This window comes from Ipomoea triloba, chromosome 11, assembly GCF_003576645.1.
Source record: "Ipomoea triloba cultivar NCNSP0323 chromosome 11, ASM357664v1".
Lineage (NCBI taxonomy): Eukaryota > Viridiplantae > Streptophyta > Magnoliopsida > Solanales > Convolvulaceae > Ipomoea > Ipomoea triloba.
In genome coordinates, this window is record NC_044926.1 from 14,885,396 (window position 1) to 14,901,327 (window position 15,932).

Genomic DNA, 15,932 nt, shown 5'->3' on the forward strand with positions numbered 1-15,932 from the left:
TTTAGCAGATAGTTCAAACCTAGTTAGTCTATCTTATATCCTTAGATTGTAGTATAGGAAGTAGTTCAGAAGTCTAGAACACTTTGAAGACTTGAAGACAACTTACTGAACAAGCATCTACAATAGAACTTAGAAGATGTTTAGAGTTGGTTACTAGAGTTACAACCGCTTTCAAGATATTGAAGAGCATAAATAAGAGCCAACTCTTATTCACAGGTTGTTGAAGAAATTTACAAAGAAAAATCAGCAAAGAAAATCTTTGCAAGAGCTTAAGAGAGATCTTGGCAAAGCTTACCTTTGACACAAGATACATCGTCTCTATGAGAATTATTGGGCAAGTATTCACTCTGGAAAATCGTTCGTGCAACTGTTGAAGGGGAGCCTCAATTCAAGAAGATCGGGAGATCAAGTTCTTGTCAACTCTTCAAGGTTAAACTCTAAAATGGAGCTGTGATGAATTTCTAGAGAAACCATGTGATAAACAACTGTAATCGGTGATACATTCCATATTGTTGATCAATGGAGAGTTGGGCAACCAGAGTGATGCCCCCAGATGTAGGAACTGAGGTTCCGAACTGGGTTATCAACTGCTTGAGTCTTTACTGCATTTATAATTGTGATTTAAATACTTCGTATTCTCAATAGAACTAATCTCTGCACTAGTTCTAGATGTCGTTAGGTAACCTTCAATGAGTCTATCAATTAGTCTCATAAATTGGAAGTTGCTTAAGAGATCTAGAACCCAGACTCACAGAGTCTGAATTACATATATAATAGTAACATAAGTACTAGTATATAAATATAACTAATCCTATTACATTGTAGTATCTCATGACCTCATATATGGGAGTATCACTACATGTCATATGAGCACAAGGTGCTTGGCTAAGTACTAGTATATAGTTATTTATAAAAGTTTCTATAACTTCGCGTAATTATTTACGGAGTACTATTTTTATATATAAACTTCTTAGTTTATTTTTAAAAATCAATAATTTAGTTATTATATTTAAATATTTCTATTATTTTATGTTTTAGTATAAATAATGAATTTTATTATTTTATTATGTGTGAGTAATTTAATTTTTTTAAAAGAAAAATAACAATATGATAAGTGGTGTGTACCCGTAGTGGGCACCTGCACTCGATGAGGTGATGGTGGGTCTTGAAAAAGTCCACCGATACGAGTTGGGGGTGAGGATAGGAGTGGATGAAAAAAATATAAAGTGAATCGAGTGATGGATGTAATACTCCACCACCCACCCCGATCCATTGCCATCCTTATTTTTGGCTTGCTTCTCCCACGTTGGAGACAAAATGGAAAAACGTATGGGCAAAACTATAAATATAGTAAAGATAGAGGGCTCAATCTAAAAAGCATTACTTTTATCGATTTTTGAAATCCTGGGGGCGACGTCATAAATAAAAAGAAACTTGGGAACAAACGTCAAAACTATGAGAAGTACATGAAATACTCTCTCTCTGTGCCGAACTGAACTGCTGTCGTACTTCAATTGCGGCAGTTTCGCTTCACGAATTAGGGCTTTTCAAATTTTCAGCGTACAAAAGAAGAAGAAATCCGATTTCCCAACTTTCAGCTAAGCACGGATGAAGTAATGCCAGAGTCTGATATTAGGTATTTTTTTTTTAAATTTAATTATTTTTACTTTCGCATAACGGGTAGTCCCTGAACTGTGTTTTAGTTAGACTAATTGAGTTTATTGTCCTGAAATCTATTCCCTGAAGTGTATTTTGTTCGATACTGACCCCATTGTGTGCAAGTTGGATTTTTTATGACTTAGTCTTTAATTTTTCTTTTTGCAATTTTTTGATGTTCGTTTTAATAATTTTTATTTCCTGAACTGAATGGCGATTCCATTTCTTTTTGCATGGTCAGATTGAGGGATGGTTTGTTGATTTTTCCGTTTAGTATACATAGTTATTGCTTCGTAATCAAAGCTTTTGAGTGTGGTTACTAGTTCAAGTTCATGAATTTGAGTTTTATTAGTTTATCTTGTATAAATTTGCATTTATGAAATCTTTTTCTTTCATGTAGTTTGTTTACATGGCTGTTGGGCATTATATTTTGATTTGTTCTTTTTCTTTGTGATGAATTCATTCTTTGAGGTTGCTTTTGTTGGATTTGTAAAGTTTAAAATTTGTTTGCTTCTTTTACTAGGAAAATGGGCTGTATGCATTTGTTTTAGACGCTAGGTGACATGAATAGCTTCTGCATATCTTGAGAGTGTAGGTGTACCTTTTTACAGATTGGATTTTACAAATACCACTTCTGGTAAGAAATTTTCTTATTATATTGTAGGATTTGTAGGTTAGACCCTTGTTTGTTCTCTTACTTAGACGTTGACATCTTTGTGTTCAATCATAGGTTGTCTCTTAAGTTTGTTGAATGGCTCCTATAGATGTTGTTATCAGTTCTGACGATTCTAGTGAAGATTCAGAGTTACGAGCAATAGATGAATACAAAGACGAGTCACCTACAGGGGACTCTGCCTCTTCTGATTTTAGGACTCTTCCAGCATGGGCGTCAGGTTAAAGATTTTATTTTATTTTATTTTTGCTCTAACCTAATTTTCAGGTTTGAATATAACAAAATTTGACTAAATCTCAGGTCACAGTCGTCCCTCTGCAAAGAATCTTTCTCCTAAAAGAACAGCCATTGCTAATGGAAGTTCTGTTAATTTTAATGGGGTGAATGCAAGCTCTTCAGTGCATCCATCTTATGGTGATAGATTTGGAGCTTCAAGTTCTAGGGCTTCCGCTGATGATAGAAATGGTAATATGGTTCTGCATTGTCATTAATATTTTAGACAATATTGGTTGGTGATTTAAAATTTCACATGTTTGACACAGATCATGACAAGAATTCATCCCAACAAACTTTGAAGAGGATGCTTCCTGGTTCTTTTTATTCTTCTGGTCCTTTTTCAAGACCCAGTTTAGTAGAGAATGTTGGCAGCAGTCAGATTCGTCAAACCCAAGAAAAATCTTATCAATCTGCTTGGTCAACTCCAAAAGATGCAGGTGCTATCCATATGAAAGACCATTCCAGCAGGGGCATTGGTAATGAATTAGTTGTCAATGATAACAAGGGAAACAGAATATTACCTCCATCTTTGATGCATAGAAAATCTGCTTCAGGTGCTTTGTATACTGGTGTGAATGATCCTCTACATCATCCTGGGATGGGTGATGAGAGAGCAGCAGGAACTGATGAGAGGCTGATTTATCAAGCTGCTTTACAGGTGTTCTTTGCTGCCTTCAATTTTAATGTTTTTTTCTATCTTGTATATATCTTTCTGATTTACAAGGGGCATGGTAAGCTGCTTTCAGTTCATTATTTAATTTTTTATTAAGTTTTAGTGTGACAGGACTTCATTTTCTAGCAACACAGTTTTTCTTATGTCAAGCATCCTGCTAGAAACAAATTAATCTACTTACATTCCTTTATTTGATTGCCTGATTTGGGGGTTTGGCATTGGTTTTGCATAAGCATCTGAAATTGTTGTAAGTACTGTCATGTAGACATACAATCTTCAATATTATATTTCTTTAGGTTCTTTGTGAATACAAGATATAATTTCATGGTCCACTTCATTAAGGCTAGTAACCTCATTTATCTTTGTCAAGTTTTTGTTAAAACTTTTTCTTTGTGTTGTTTCCTATTTTGATTGGCTTCCAGTCATAAGGTATTTATGCTGTAAGTTTAAAACTTTTAGTCATCCCAGTGTAATGACTCTGAATTTCAAAATGCTTGTATTCCTTACAATTGGAAAGATATAACTTATAAATGAATGTTCTATCAGAAGCTCATGGCTTGTATTCCAATTGTATTCCTTACAATTGGAAAGATATAACTTATAAATGAATGTTCTATCAGAAGCTCATGGCTTTTTGACGTGTTTCTTTGTAATATTTGATTGGGATCTCTTAAACTATCGGTCTTAAGATGCAGGTGGTTACATTTTGGTATGAATATATCTGTCACTTCCTTGCAGGATTTAAATCAGCCCAAGGTAGAAGCCACATTACCTGATGGTCTTCTATCAGTTTCTCTGTTAAGGCACCAGGTCTGTATTCTGCTTAATTTAAGTGCTTTTGTTTTCTTTTGGTATATGTGGTTCTTAGTCGCAATAATCTCAACCTTCAGAGGATAGCCTTGGCATGGATGCTTCAAAAGGAGACTTCTAGTGTACATTGTCTGGGTGGAATTCTTGCTGACGATCAGGTTACTTATTCAGTAAAGCCATTATCCTTAATTTTCGTAACTTGTGATCTTTCTTATGTAGCTTATACATTATGTAACAGGGCCTTGGGAAGACTGTGTCAATGATTGCAATTATACAGACACAGAGGTCTTCACAGGAGAAAGCTAAATCTAAAAATGTGGGAGTTATGAAAGCTCAAGCCTTGAATTTGGATGACGATGATGAAAATACTGGTACTACTTCTCAGGAACCAAAACAGAGTGCTGAACCTGATGACTTTCAGGTGATTCCAGAAGCAAGTACTATGAAGGGATTTCGTAGAAAGAGGCCAGCTGCAGGCACATTGGTTGTTTGTCCAGCCAGTGTTCTTCGACAATGGGCTCGGGAGCTGGATGAGAAAGTTACAAATGAAGCAAAACTTAATGTGCTGATCTATCATGGAGGCAATAGGCCTAGGGATCCTGTTGAATTGGCAAAATATGATGTTGTTATAACAACATATGCTATCGTGACAAATGAAGTTCCAAAACAACCGGTGGTTGAAGATGATGATGATGAGCAAAAGAATGGTGAAAGATATGGACTTTCTTCTCAATTTTCTAATTACAAAAAGCAGAAAAACACATATGTTAAAAAGAAGGGGAAAAAGGGTAGGAATGGAATTGATACAGATGATTTTGATCCTGGTTGTGGTACACTTGCTAGAGTGAGTTGGTTTAGGGTTATTTTGGATGAGGCTCAAACTATAAAAAATCATAGAACACAAGTGGCTAGAGCCTGTTGCAGTCTTAGAGCGAAAAGAAGGTGGTGCTTGTCGGGAACACCTATACAAAATTCCATTGACGAGCTATTCAGTTACTTCAGATTTCTAAGATATGATCCTTATGCTGACTACAAAACATTTTGTAGTGGTGTCAAGTACCCAATAGCTATGAACTCGATACAAGGTTACAAGAAGCTTCAAGCAATCTTGAGGGCCATTATGTTGCGCCGAACAAAAGGTGATTATACTTCTGTCAATCTAATACCTTTAGTGTTTAGTATTTTGGTTTTTCTACTTTGGAGGGATGGCAAAAGTAATTTTGTTCATTAGTTGTAAACTTGTACTTCCTTTGTTCCCAAAAAAATTGTTCTCTTTATATTGGGATGTTCCAACATGGAAATACAATATTTATTACTTTATTACTCAAAACACCCTTTAAAAACCTACTACATTTATTATTAGAAAAATTTACAGTGCATTTATTATGGGAAAAATGAAAATATATTATATATCACTAAGTCAATACATTAAATTTACTTTCCTAAATTCGTATGTCCAGTTAAAGAGGACATACTTTTGGAATGGAGGGAGTAATTATTACTGAACTTTGAAAACATCAAAACACAATTTTATTACTTTCTTAATATGAAATTACAAATGCAAGTGGTAATTGTGTTTGGATCAGAGATGGGTGGCAGTGGTGGGGGTAAGAATGATGTTGAATAGTTGGTGATAATGGTGGTACTGGGCTGTTGCAGGCAATAACAATTAGGGGTGGAAGTAGGTGGTGGGCAGTTATGGTAACAGTATTGTGGGTGGCGATTGTGGTATTGTGGTGGTGGGTGGAAGTATGGTTGTTACTGTAATAGCTGTGGGTGGTGGTGGTGGCTATGGTGGTTGGTTGCTGGCAGTGATGGTGGTAGCTGGTGGCTATGGATGGTGGTGATGGTAGTATGGGTGGTGGACTGATGGTTCACGTGTGTTTTCCATTTTTAAGAATAAAGGGAGAAATGTTGCAAGTTTACTGAGGAAACTTTGGCAAAGATCGTGTTTTCCAACTTCCTTTGTTAAAGATTATTACTGGAAAGTGGAGTTTTCTTTTTTCTATCATAAAGCCAGTTCTTTTGTGAAGTTTTCTTTTTCTAATATAAAACTAGTTCTTTTAAAATACAAAACTATATTTTCCAAGCACTTAAAAGTATGTTTCCATTAGTAACATGTGGTTTTGTGCTCCAAATGTATCTTGGTTCTTAGGAGTTTCCAACTTCTGTGGTAGACTAATAGTATACATGCTTTTCTGTCACTTGGAATGGCACAAGTGTGGGGATTCCAAGTTTCCAACCAATTAATTTGTTAGGGTAGAGTTGTTCTACATCTTTTAACTTTGGTCATTGGTTTAAACATTTCGTTTCTTAACATGGATGCCTGGTCCGATTGTTTACTGATTGTCATTGACAGATTCATCTTTTATCATCATTTTAAGGATGACTGAATGATCTCTCATATACTCTTATCCCCTGCTGTAGATTCCTTATTCAATAAGAAAGGGGAAATGTATCCATTTCCAAAAATAATAGTGGGGAAAAAAAATAGTTAGGCAGGCCTCTTGACAGTCAATTAGCCTGGTGAATTTTCAAGCTCTATCTCTGCATAGCGATGTACTTGGTGGATTTTCAGGCTTACTCTCTGCATGATACGTACCTCAAATTTATTTGATTCTCACCTAAATTTGATTAGTATGCTTTCAATGTTTATGCTGAGCTTCCTGAGCAATATTGATAACAGATTTGGTAGGTTCAAAATTACAACTGAGCATTGAATTGACACCAAAGAATGTTAATGCATTACCTAAATGCTTTGCACTAATTTTTGAAGTCTCAGAGATTGTGTTACCTAGAAGAATGTAGGTCTTATGTAATCATTACCAAACTTTTTTCTTCCTCAGTTGAGGGCCAATCTGACCTTAGAACTTTCGTGTTTGGTGGAGAGGGTTAATGAAGAAATGTAGTCTATTTTGCAACAAAAAAATACTACTAATAATAATTATTATAATAATACTTTATTTGACTTTTTCCTTTTATTCTTTCTACCAATCTCCTGCACTTTTAACAGTTAAGTTTGCTAGGAAGTGTAGATGTTTATACTATTCTTGTAATGCTGAAATATTAGATGTTAGATGTTAATAATCTTCAGTGTTTTATTCTAGGTACATTGATTGAGGGCCAGCCAATTATTAACTTACCACCAAAAACTATACATTTGAAAAAGGTGGCTTTCTCTGCTGAAGAGCGTGATTTCTATAACAGGCTAGAAGCTGCATCGCGCTCACAATTTAAGGTGCCTTTCTATTTTCCTGTCCATGTATTAAAATGTGAATGTTGTGCTAAATTATTAAATTTTACTATTGTCTTCCCGTTGTTTTTAATTGATATGAAGGATAGGGCTATGTTATTCCAAATCTTGAACCAGTGTTAGAGATCTTAATTGTTCAAAGCTTCACTAGAAATGCCAATAAAGCTTGAACCTGCACAATAACTTTGATGTATCATCATACGGAGTATTAAATAATGGTGAGCAATCTGTAGAGAAAGATCTTTTTCAACATAGATGAAGGAATTCTAACCCAATGGGGTAGCTCAAGTGGCAAGTGAGCTCTCTTTGTGGGGAAGAATTCCGGGAGAACCCGGGTTCGATTCCCACAAGTGACGATTCCCCCTGGGCCAGCTCCCGTGCCTCCCGGAGCGAGCGTGGGTGGACCTGGACCGTTACACGGACAGAGAAAGACCCCGTGATGTTACCAAAAAAAAAAAGATGAAGGAATTCTAGAATCAGTATAGGTTGTAGGAAAAGGATATGTTCTAAAATGGGAAGATACTCATTCATGCTCCTAAAATGTCATTTTAAGGATGGATGGGGTTTCAGGTTTGTGAAATGGAGGTGGGGTATTCTGGGCAGGGTGCATTGGATAGATTGGGGTTGGGATGTGATCTTTAAGTCATTGACTGGAGTTGCATTTTGGGAGGGTTTCTTATTTGAGGAATAAAGGTTACCTTACTAGAATGATGGCGGCCAGCTAGGTGGAAAATAATGGAGTGATTTCTTCTGTGGTTGGGTTTTGCAGTAGAGAAATGTTTAAAATCCTGGAACAAATGCATGAGCTTGACAACAAATGAACTGGACATACCTTGAAAGTAAATCCAATGGTTAATTGAAATGGAGAACTTTGGGTCCTTGGGACAAGGAATTCTTGTCTGTGATTTTTAGATCTTATAGCTTCTAGAAATAAACTCGAAAGTAGTTTTTCAAAAGCCATAAGCTTTTTTATATTAAGCTTATCCACAATGCTTTTTTGCTTTTCGCATAGGGGTTGCATTACCGACCATTTACATGTCATTGCAAATCATATATATAATATATATAATCAAGTGTTAAAAATTGATTTTGTGGTCCTGTTGTTTTTTGTGAAAAAATGTCACTTTGTCAGTTTGTGCTTCACAGCAATTCATGTCTCGTCACTTTGTTGTGATTTCACTCTCAACAAGTTTCTGTTCCATAAAATAATGGTAAAAAAGCTATTATGATGAATATTTTTCATACACAAAAATAGGGATTATACTTCAAACTTTTTGAGTACTTCCTTGTCAAGAGATGCTGATCTCACCATTAGGGGTTGTTGATTTGAATGGAGGATAATAGGATATAGACTAGCAAAGAAGTGAGAAGACATGAAAAATATGGGAATTTCTTGGCATATCTTTTAATCAGATGATGAAAATATGGAAGCTATATTTTAATCTAGGTCGCAAGTTGGGACTAACATGGGCCACCACCAGAGACCATAAACCAAATTATTTGGACTTGGAAGAAATGCTAAGACATAACGATGAGAAACCAATAGGGGTTGAGTAGGAGTGAGTTAATCATATAAAGTATCCCTAGGAAGAAAGTTTCACTCAGTCACCTGTGTTTGGGCCTTCTCTATTAAAATTTCTGGGTCAATAAATGTTTGATCCCATTTTGGCATTCTAATTTGTTCAAGTATTGTATTATGATGATATACGATTCTTCAGTTTAGCTTTATGTTTCAGATAAGGCTCTGCATTGGTTGGGGGGAANGGAGTTGCATTTTGGGAGGGTTTCTTATTTGAGGAATAAAGGTTACCTTACTAGAATGATGGCGGCCAGCTAGGTGGAAAATAATGGAGTGATTTCTTCTGTGGTTGGGTTTTGCAGTAGAGAAATGTTTAAAATCCTGGAACAAATGCATGAGCTTGACAACAAATGAACTGGACATACCTTGAAAGTAAATCCAATGGTTAATTGAAATGGAGAACTTTGGGTCCTTGGGACAAGGAATTCTTGTCTGTGATTTTTAGATCTTATAGCTTCTAGAAATAAACTCGAAAGTAGTTTTTCAAAAGCCATAAGCTTTTTTATATTAAGCTTATCCACAATGCTTTTTTGCTTTTCGCATAGGGGTTGCATTACCGACCATTTACATGTCATTGCAAATCATATATATAATATATATAATCAAGTGTTAAAAATTGATTTTGTGGTCCTGTTGTTTTTTGTGAAAAAATGTCACTTTGTCAGTTTGTGCTTCACAGCAATTCATGTCTCGTCACTTTGTTGTGATTTCACTCTCAACAAGTTTCTGTTCCATAAAATAATGGTAAAAAAGCTATTATGATGAATATTTTTCATACACAAAAATAGGGATTATACTTCAAACTTTTTGAGTACTTCCTTGTCAAGAGATGCTGATCTCACCATTAGGGGTTGTTGATTTGAATGGAGGATAATAGGATATAGACTAGCAAAGAAGTGAGAAGACATGAAAAATATGGGAATTTCTTGGCATATCTTTTAATCAGATGATGAAAATATGGAAGCTATATTTTAATCTAGGTCGCAAGTTGGGACTAACATGGGCCACCACCAGAGACCATAAACCAAATTATTTGGACTTGGAAGAAATGCTAAGACATAACGATGAGAAACCAATAGGGGTTGAGTAGGAGTGAGTTAATCATATAAAGTATCCCTAGGAAGAAAGTTTCACTCAGTCACCTGTGTTTGGGCCTTCTCTATTAAAATTTCTGGGTCAATAAATGTTTGATCCCATTTTGGCATTCTAATTTGTTCAAGTATTGTATTATGATGATATACGATTCTTCAGTTTAGCTTTATGTTTCAGATAAGGCTCTGCATTGGTTGGGGGGGGGGGGGGGGGGGGGGTTAAGTTCTTTCTGTTTTTGTCCGCAATGTATTTGTGCTTCAGATAAACCCTGACTTTTCTCCATACTATGTCAGTTTATTTTTATTTTTATTTTTATTTTTATTTTTAAATGAATTCCTCTAACTTTCATATACTATCTTCTCATAGGCATATGCTGCAGCTGGAACTGTGAGACAAAATTATGCAAATATTTTGTTGATGCTTTTACGTCTACGGCAGGCTTGTGATCACCCACAACTTGTTAAAGGACAAAGTTCTGACTCTGTCAAAAGAACTTCAACGGAGGAGGTGAAGAAACTTCCCAAGGAAACTCTCAAGAGTTTGTTGAAACTTTTGGAGACTTCACCCCTCTGTCAAGTTTGCCGTGTAAGTTTCTCCTAATCATTCTACTCCCTTTGTTTAGTTGGTAATGGAAACATTAATGGATCTAAGATGCCTCCCTGAGAACCCATGTGGCTGTAAAGATCATCCAAATCTTAGGTCAAATAATATTGAGTTTGTAATAGCTGAGTTGTTGGAAGCCTTTAAAATGACTCTTTAGATACAAAAGACTGTTGGAAAACAATCTCAAACTCATATTTTTTGAGTCATTTTAGACTACTGGAAAACAATTTTCGCACAGAATTGATAGGAAACTGTATCAAAGAATGCTTGTACCATTTATAATTAGCAAAGTAGGCATTTTTCGAACAGAACTGTGAAATTTATACACAATGAGTAATGAAATAGTAATAGGAACTGTAATCATCTCAGGGGAATAAATTGATTAAATTTGAAGTTTGAACTAAAATGATATGCAAAATCAAATCTTGGGGAATTTAGCTGTAACCTTTGAAACAAGGGAAGTTCCGAGCGGAATTGTGCCTTTTTGCTATATTTTCATGGGTCAATGCTGCAGGTTTTTTTTCCTCTGCATTATTTTCTGCTAGAGATTCTTAATTAATCTTTTAATATTTATATGCATGCTCCTCAACAGGATCCACCCGAATATGCTGTTGTCACTTTGTGCAGACATGTCTTCTGCTATCAATGTGTATCCGAGTATTTGTCTGGGGAAGATAATACTTGTCCTGCCCATGGATGCAAAAAACAACTTCATCCCGATATTGTATTTTCAGAGGCTGTCCTTAAAAGATGCACTTCAGATAATCCGGATAATGATCCTCTGAATTTGTCTGTATATGATGATAAATCTATAATGGGGAAAAAGTATTGTTCTTCCAAAATCAGGGCTTGTCTTGAAATTCTTAATTCATTTTGTAAATCAGAAGATTCAAGCTCAGATTCTGATATCTTGGTCCAATCAAATGGGGAAACCTCATCTATTGAAAACAAAAACTCAATTCCACACACAGAAGGTCCAATTAAAGCTATTGTTTTCTCCCAGTGGACGGGCATGTTGGACCTAGTTGAGAGGTCACTAAACCAGTCTGGCATACCATATGAAAGGCTTGATGGCACAATGACTCTTGGTGCAAGAGACAGGGCGGTTAAAGAATTCAACACCAATCCCAAGGTTGGAGTTTTATATTATATGGTTTCAGTTCAACCAAAGCTTTTAGTTTCTCTTAGATGTGAGCTAGCAAAGTAGTATTAAAATATGTAGAATTTTCTTAGTTCTTTGTTGCCCCCTTTCACATATTATGAATTTTTCTTGTCCTATACTTCAGAGCTAATATGTTCCTAGCTGAAAACAAAAAAGAGATTTCTTTAATGCTTGGTTAAGTATGTTAAATGACTTTTTTTTTTTCTTTTTTTTTTTTTAGCATAGTTGACAGATTATTTTGATTGCAAATGCTCTACTTTAGATGGGAGGGTATCCTTGCATATAGTATAATATGTGGATGTTTCCACCTTTTCTCAAAAATTATCTTCTGCTGGAGGCTTATTGTGACAACCATGAGAATTTTAAAATCCCTATGTCTGTTTCCACAAGTATTACATGCATAGAATGCAAGGCTATGATTTGCATGTATTTGGAATGTGCTTTCATGTATGATCCAATGTCAGCATATGAGTAAAATTTCTTTCCTCTTTAACTGTTGTGTACTAGGTTTCAATTTTGTTCCATGTTAAATATTTTCAGAGTATGCCTTAAATTATTGTCCTTTTACAGGTAACTGTTATGTTAATGTCTCTGAAAGCTGGAAACCTTGGTCTAAATATGGTGGCAGCTTGTCATGTTATCCTTCTGGATCTCTGGTGGAATCCAACTACAGAAGATCAGGCTATAGATCGGGCTCACAGAATAGGACAGACTCGTCCTGTAACTGTGTCCAGATTAACAATTCAAGACACTGTTGAAGATAGGATTTTAGCTCTCCAGGTTAACTTTTCAACTAAACTCTACATAATTTTTTGGCCATCTTTTGTATTTCTTGATCCTCTGGTTTCAGTTTGATCAGTTGCTCTTCTTTATATATAATACCAGAACTTCTAAAACAATGTTTTGCAAAAGCAAGAAATTTGGTGTTTGGGTTGGTGGGTGGCAGTTTATGCATATGTGTGTGCGCGCGATAATATATGATAAAATTTTTGTTCTTTCCAAAGAAGTCTTCTTGTTGGTATGTGCTTCTATAGCTCTATGATAATTTCGCTTGCATATACAATGATACCACAATGAGTTTAAGTAAACCAACTTAATCACTCCTGCAACTACTGTTCTGTGCTTGCATGTGAGAAAATGATGTGCTTAGCATTTTAAAAAAAGAAATAGTGTATCTGAATGGTTTAATAAGAAAATAGGGCGTTTACGGTTTATGACCATTGTTGTTAAGGCATCACCTAGGTGTCCAGTCGGTGGAGACCGGTCGCCTGATGAGCTCGCCTCGCCTTACAAAAAAGCCCCTATTAATATGTAGCTGAGAGCCTGAGATGCTGACTCCTCCCCCCTCCTAGCCTTGCCTTAGTGGTTGTTTACTTTGTTTTATGACAGGTTATGGCTGAGAATGAAAATAACCCCAATTACGATCCATCAACGGATCCTAAAAGGAAGGCTAAATCTAAAGACTCATGGTGGAAATGCTAAATTATTGCATAATTTAGTACTATTGTTGAGATTTGAGAATATGAATTGATACACACACACACACACACACACACCTCACCTTGAAAGTCCGGCTTAACAACAATGTTTATGACATGCTAGGAAGTAGCAGAACACTAGAAGTGTGGAAGGAAGTCTAGTCCCAGTGCACTCTAGCTCTTGGGTTATAATAAAATGGAATTAGAGGATGATTCTATGATAACTTATGATACACTGAAGTCACTTAGAGTGCAAGGTTAGAATGGAATCAAGGGTATGCACTAGAATGAAAGTTCTCCATTTTCCCTTGGTTTAAAAAACTGGAAATTGCTATCTAAATGGAGTTTCTATTCACCTTTCACTTTATTCCAGTTCATTGTTTGGAAGGTATGTGAAATGGATTGACAATTTTGATAAACTTGTCATTGCACTTCAAGTTTATAAGAACTTATTCCCAAAACTTAGTTAGTTCAAAACCCTTCCCTCATAGATGTTTCACTTAAAACCACAAAATGAATGATCTCTTTTGATACTCCCTAATTTCCTGAAAATTAAGGAAGGTTATTTCTCAATGACTCAATCTCTATGAAACATTGTTGGTTCATCTAAAATGATAGTTGATAAAGATAATTTGTTTATTGCTTCGAATTGAACTAAAAATGGTGGTGACTAGGGAGATAGTTTTTTGTGACAGCTATGGCGGTGTTCCAGTGGTGGCTATGGGTGTAGGTTATTAGTTGAATAGGGTGAGGAGAACAAAAAAATATTTTGTGATGACGCTGAATAATGAAAAGATGAAAGAGTTGCTTTTTAATGCCTAGTGTCGGGCCTCTCTTGTACACAAAAACAGATGGTTTTTATCTCTAGTAAAAACCACATAACTCCATCTCTCGTGCACACAAAATATCAAAATTTAAGTTTTTTTTTAATATGTTTTTACTTTTTACCCTTAACTTGTGGTAGTTGTGTTTCAGGAAGACAAGAGAACCATGGTTGCATCTGCTTTTGGTGAAGATCATGCAGGAGGCACTGCAAGTCGCCTCACTGTAGAAGATCTAAGGTACCTTTTTAGACTTTAAGAAAAAGTTGATTGTTTTATTTAGTCTTTGAGGGGAAAAAAACAAACATTGGTTAGTAGGAGTAGATGTCTAAGGGTTAATGATCCGAGCTAGCCTTACGGCTTGATGGGCATTGTTGCATTTCTGCTGGTACCATAAATTTTGCCCCCTTACAAATGCAGAAATGTAAAGCAGCCAGCTTTTGCTTGTATATATGTAAGAAATGTGTATTATTTTGAGCATTAGCGATGCTGTTATGTATGATAAAATCTGCCGGTTCATTGATCTTTGGTGCATGTGATGTGGATTAGATGTTGGTTGTTTGTGCAGGAAGTTGGGGCATGATAGAATTCATGCATTTCTGTCAGTAATTGCATATTGTTGCTGTCAATTTGTGGTTACCTTTTTATTTATTTTTTTTGGGATAACCCAGGGTATCCATGGTAGGACACAACAACTAAGGGAAATTGACTGAAATGTAACAAATCATAACCTAGGAGACCAAAATATGACTTTTCTAAAAATTTGACAAAAATAGGAAAACTACGTTTGCCAAATGCGTTTTACCTTTTTCAGATACGCACATTAAATGCGACCCAGGAGAAGGCAACCAAAACTGGTCGCCTTCTCCCTCACAGGAGAAGGTGACCGGAATCTTTTTATTTTTAATTTTTTTTTATCAAATGCATTTGAGAAATGCGAATACATCATTTGCATTTCTCAAATGCGTTTAATGTGCGTATCTGAAAAAGGTAAAACGCATTTGGTAAACGTAGTTTTCTTATTTTTGTCAAATTTTTAGAAAAGTCATATTTTGGTCTCCTAGATTATGATTTGTTACATTTCAGTCCATTTCCTCAACAACTAATCCCTCGTTGAATTGTAGGCACTTTTAAAGGTGGGACAGTTAGCCTATTGATCTCTTGACATTTGGTTAAGGATAAATGAGACTTTTTCACTTCCCAGGATATCCACTGTAGGACACATCGATTAATTCGTTTGTTAAATTGTTGACACCTCTAAAGGGTAGGATAGTTGGCTTGGAGATTAAAGTCTGCTCTATACCCAAGACCAAAGATCGATCCCTTAACGTTTGGTTAATGATAGATGAGTCCTTTTACTTAACCACACTTTCAAGTTACTTTGTGGTTACCTATAGTTATAGGTGGTGATGATGCCGGAATTTCCCTGTGAAAGTTCTATCCATTTGTGTGTTGACCTAATGAGCTTCGCCCCAAATTCAATATTTTTTTTGGAGAACTGCACTTCTAGCTTCAATAGAGATTCTTATAAGCAGATTGCTTGGGGTGGGGTGGGGTGGGGTGTGCATATATATATATATATATATATATATATATATATATATATATATATATATATATNAGTAGATGTCTAAGGGTTAATGATCCGAGCTAGCCTTACGGCTTGATGGGCATTGTTGCATTTCTGCTGGTACCATAAATTTTGCCCCCTTACAAATGCAGAAATGTAAAGCAGCCAGCTTTTGCTTGTATATATGTAAGAAATGTGTATTATTTTGAGCATTAGCGATGCTGTTATGTATGATAAAATCTGCCGGTTCATTGATCTTTGGTGCATGTGATGTGGATTAGATGTT

The 15,932-nt window shown here is 35.7% G+C and overlaps 1 protein-coding gene across 2 annotated transcripts; it reads left to right on the forward strand.

Moving 5' to 3' along the window:
• Window positions 1-1,454: 1,454 nt before the first annotated feature.
• Window positions 1,455-14,599, forward strand: LOC115996657 (helicase-like transcription factor CHR28). Of its 2 annotated transcripts, XM_031236007.1 has the most exons (14): window positions 1,455-1,636; window positions 2,180-2,293; window positions 2,387-2,549; window positions 2,630-2,794; window positions 2,872-3,081; window positions 3,160-3,263; window positions 4,017-4,088; window positions 4,169-4,246; window positions 4,327-5,227; window positions 7,196-7,326; window positions 10,379-10,597; window positions 11,208-11,747; window positions 12,348-12,557; window positions 14,231-14,599. In XM_031236007.1, exons 3-14 carry the CDS (start codon window positions 2,408-2,410, stop codon window positions 14,333-14,335), a joined length of 2,877 nt encoding a protein of 958 aa, XP_031091867.1. In that variant the 5' UTR covers window positions 1,455-1,636; window positions 2,180-2,293; window positions 2,387-2,407; the 3' UTR covers window positions 14,336-14,599. The 2 variants fall into 2 exon arrangements, with proteins under 2 accessions (XP_031091867.1, XP_031091868.1); XM_031236008.1 differs by lacking the exon at window positions 2,180-2,293.
• The last annotated feature ends 1,333 nt before the right edge of the window (window positions 14,600-15,932 follow it).

Coding starts and splice junctions, on each gene's coding strand:
- LOC115996657 (XM_031236007.1), top strand. CDS start 2,408: ATGGCTCCTATAGATGTTGTTATCAGTTCTGACGATTCTAGTGAAGAT. Junction 4,247..4,326: donor GAATTCTTGCTGACGATCAG/GTTACTTATTCA, acceptor ATTATGTAACAG/GGCCTTGGGAAGACTGTGTC. Junction 5,228..7,195: donor TATGTTGCGCCGAACAAAAG/GTGATTATACTT, acceptor GTTTTATTCTAG/GTACATTGATTGAGGGCCAG.